Source organism: Solanum tuberosum, unplaced genomic scaffold (assembly GCF_000226075.1).
Source record: "Solanum tuberosum cultivar DM 1-3 516 R44 unplaced genomic scaffold, SolTub_3.0 scf00546, whole genome shotgun sequence".
Lineage (NCBI taxonomy): Eukaryota > Viridiplantae > Streptophyta > Magnoliopsida > Solanales > Solanaceae > Solanum > Solanum tuberosum.
Genome location: NW_006239469.1, coordinates 205,158 through 208,417, shown reverse-complemented (window position 1 = coordinate 208,417; position 3,260 = coordinate 205,158). Strand labels below are relative to the sequence as shown.

At 34.1% G+C, this 3,260-nt stretch overlaps 1 protein-coding gene across 1 annotated transcript; it reads left to right on the top strand.

Moving 5' to 3' along the window:
• Positions 1–266: 266 nt before the first annotated feature.
• Positions 267–1,652, top strand: LOC102592776 (cationic peroxidase 1-like). The gene is made up of 3 exons (XM_006365295.2): positions 267–489; positions 573–767; positions 881–1,652. Exons 1-3 carry the CDS (start codon positions 280–282, stop codon positions 1,427–1,429), a joined length of 954 nt encoding a protein of 317 aa, XP_006365357.1. The 5' UTR covers positions 267–279; the 3' UTR covers positions 1,430–1,652.
• Positions 1,653–3,260: the final 1,608 nt, after the last annotated feature.

The following is a 3,260-nucleotide window of genomic DNA, read 5'->3' as shown; positions in this document are numbered from 1 at the left end:
TCAAGTCAAAATTGATATATTTTAATCTACACATTTCCTAATAAGTAGTAGGTTATATTTTATTTTAATTAATCATAAAACGAGAGACGCAGCCCCAACTAAATTTGCATTGAAAATAATTGATATAAATTATATAGTCTGAACATTTCGTGCATGAATTGTCCTCTTAATTAGAAATTGTCAAAGTTGGCTCATTCGTAGACATTTTTATTGACCTATAAATACATCTACATATTACTCTCATTTATCATCACTCATAATCTTCATTAAAAAATTAAAATGGCTTCTCGTAGCTTTCTCTTTATTTATGTGTTAGTCATGTTTTCTCTAGCAGGCATGGCGTTTTCGGACTTGTCCGATGATTTCTACCACCATATTTGTCCCAAAGCTTTACCAACCATTAAACGGGTTGTTGAGGATGCAGTCAGAAAAGAGAGACGAATGGGTGCTTCTTTGCTACGTTTACATTTTCATGATTGTTTCGTTAATGTGAGTTTAATTTCTTTTTTATCTCCCACTTAATATTTGGTACGTACGTCGTTATTAATTATTCTACTTCTTTCTAAATGCAGGGTTGTGATGCTTCAATTCTTCTTGATCAAACTTCTACTATTAATAGTGAAAAGACTTCTCGTGCTAATAACAATTCAGCCAGAGGATTTGAGGTGATTGATAAAATTAAATCAGAGGTTGATAAAGTTTGTGGACGTCAAGTTGTGTCTTGTGCTGACATCTTAGCTGTTGCAGCTCGTGACTCTGTAGTTGCTGTGCGTATTACTACTACTCCCTTATTATCTTAAAATAAGATAAATTAAATGTATACTTATTCTCTAGCTTAATTATGAATTTGTTTCTTAACATGATATTTTTACATGAACAGCTACATGGACCAAGTTGGAAAGTGAAACTGGGAAGAAGAGACTCGACTACAGCAAGTAGAACCGCGGCCAACGACAATATTCCAACTCCGTTTATGGACTTACCTGCACTTATCAAAAACTTCAAGAAGCAAGGTTTGGATGAGGAAGACCTCGTTGCTCTCTCCGGTTCCCATACACTAGGGTTTGCTCAATGTTTCACCTTCAGGAATCGCATTTACAATGAGACTAACATTGATCCCACCTTTAGAAGACAACGCCAAGCAAATTGTCCACGTAGTGGAGGTGATTCCAATCTTGCTCCACTTGATCCAACACCAGCTCTTTTCGACTCAAAATATTTTAGTGACTTAAGGTCCAAGAAAGGGCTTTTACATTCTGATCAAGCACTATTTAGTGGAGGAAACACCGATGATCTTGTTGAGAAATATAGTAAAAACTTAGGAATGTTTTCCAAAGATTTTGCTGAGTCTATGATTAAGATGGGTGATATCAAACCATTGACCGGAAAGCGAGGCCAAATTCGTGTCAACTGCAGGAAGGTGAACTAATTAATTAAGAAGTGCTGATGAAATAATTGTTTCAAGAATTTGTTTATTTTCAATTGTAAGTGCGATTTAAAAAAAAATTAATAGTCTATCGCTTAAATGTGTTGTATTTCATCAGAAAGGTGGAAACACAAGAGGGACCGAACCACACCTCCAAAAAAATTGTAATTGTGATGTTTGCTAGTTTGGATTCTTTTTGTCCTTTCTTATAACAAGTCAGTTTGTATCTTGTTATTTCATTCGGGGTTCACTATTTGATAGAATGTATGCGTCCACTATACGTCAATGGACCAGGTCCCTTGACTCAGTTGGAATAGTAACTTAAATAAAAGCGTTAAAATAAATGACACAAACAGTTTACGTGGAAACCCCTTGCTCAAGGGAGGATAAAACCATGACCTGCACTCACATGATTTCAACTCACCTCCATTATTATCAAGGAGCAAAGATTCAGATTACAAGCTCTTGCAATCTAGTGAATTTAACTCTAAATACCTTCCCCCTCACTCTAACAACTCTGTTACTAACAAGTTTCAAAGCAACAACTCTGTTGCCCACTAATCAATTAACCCTAATCGATTTAGACTTCACTAACTCACCATAGCTTACTCTAGCTACAACTCAGATTCAATGTTAAAGACACTAACTGATTTGATTCCTTTATAACACAGAAATAGATCTACAAGAATAAGTACCGAAATATAAACCTACAACAACTAAGAACAATGAAAACTCTAGATCTATCAGGTCCCTTGTTGTTCTTGAGGAGAATATTTCTGGAGAGAATGGCTTTTGCTATGTTTTGAACTTTCAGAATGCAAAAACTAAGGTTGTGTCCATTGATATGAAGCTTATTTGTAATGAACACAAAACCCTAGAAGCAATGTTATTGGCCAACGATCATGCCACTCTGCACCAGACGCGCACCACCTCCTACAGATGACAGAGTATGCAGAGTACTTTTTTCAGTTGTCCTTTTCTCATACAGGAGCACCATTCTCACATGGGATCAGATCCCATTGTTTGTCAAATCATCAAAACTAAATAATTACACTATCTTTAAAATTGTTTGACAAATAAATTATAACACAAATAAATTATTTACATAAGTTATAAAAAGAAAAAAGGTTTTGTCCCCTTTCTCTTTGATTTATACCGTTTACCTTCTAATTTTCGAGGTAAGAGTTCAAATCAAATCCCTTGCTACCCAAGGCAAATTTAATTTAAAAAGAAAAAAAAAGGAATAGCTATTCTTAACTACTCTCAGAGTGACTTTTATAACAAATTTGTACAGTCAATATACATTATATACGAGTTAAATCCTTTTAAATGTACTGTTGTTCATAAAGGGAGAAGTAGCTTGCTGCAATTTTCTTTGTAGAAAATATATTTATTTATTTATTATTAAAATATCCCCAATTAATCAAAGTGTTATATATCTTCATTAGAATAAATTGAAGATAGGGTATTTACTCCAATCACGAAATAATAATCAGGTTAATATATTTATTTGCGGGTCTCAACTCTGACAACTTAACAATTGGAGAATCGACACTTTAATTCAGTAAGAGAAAATTGTATATAATAGCAAACTATTAATTTAAATAAAATATCATAACCACAGTTTGATTTAATTATTGTACCCCATAGTAAATTGTTGCTATTTCGCCTCTCTCCCTGGTGAATCTCACTCGCCACTCTCGACAGTCTCTCCCTCGCCTCTCTCGCTTTTATACAAACACAAATGTATAAAATGTGTTTGTGTTTGTATAAAGCGAGAGAAAATTGCATATATATACATATATTTTCGTTCCCTTCTCTCCCCTACACCAAA

Coding starts and splice junctions, on each gene's coding strand:
- LOC102592776 (XM_006365295.2), top strand. CDS start 280: ATGGCTTCTCGTAGCTTTCTCTTTATTTATGTGTTAGTCATGTTTTCT. Junction 490..572: donor TTCATGATTGTTTCGTTAAT/GTGAGTTTAATT, acceptor TTCTAAATGCAG/GGTTGTGATGCTTCAATTCT. Junction 768..880: donor CTCGTGACTCTGTAGTTGCT/GTGCGTATTACT, acceptor TTACATGAACAG/CTACATGGACCAAGTTGGAA.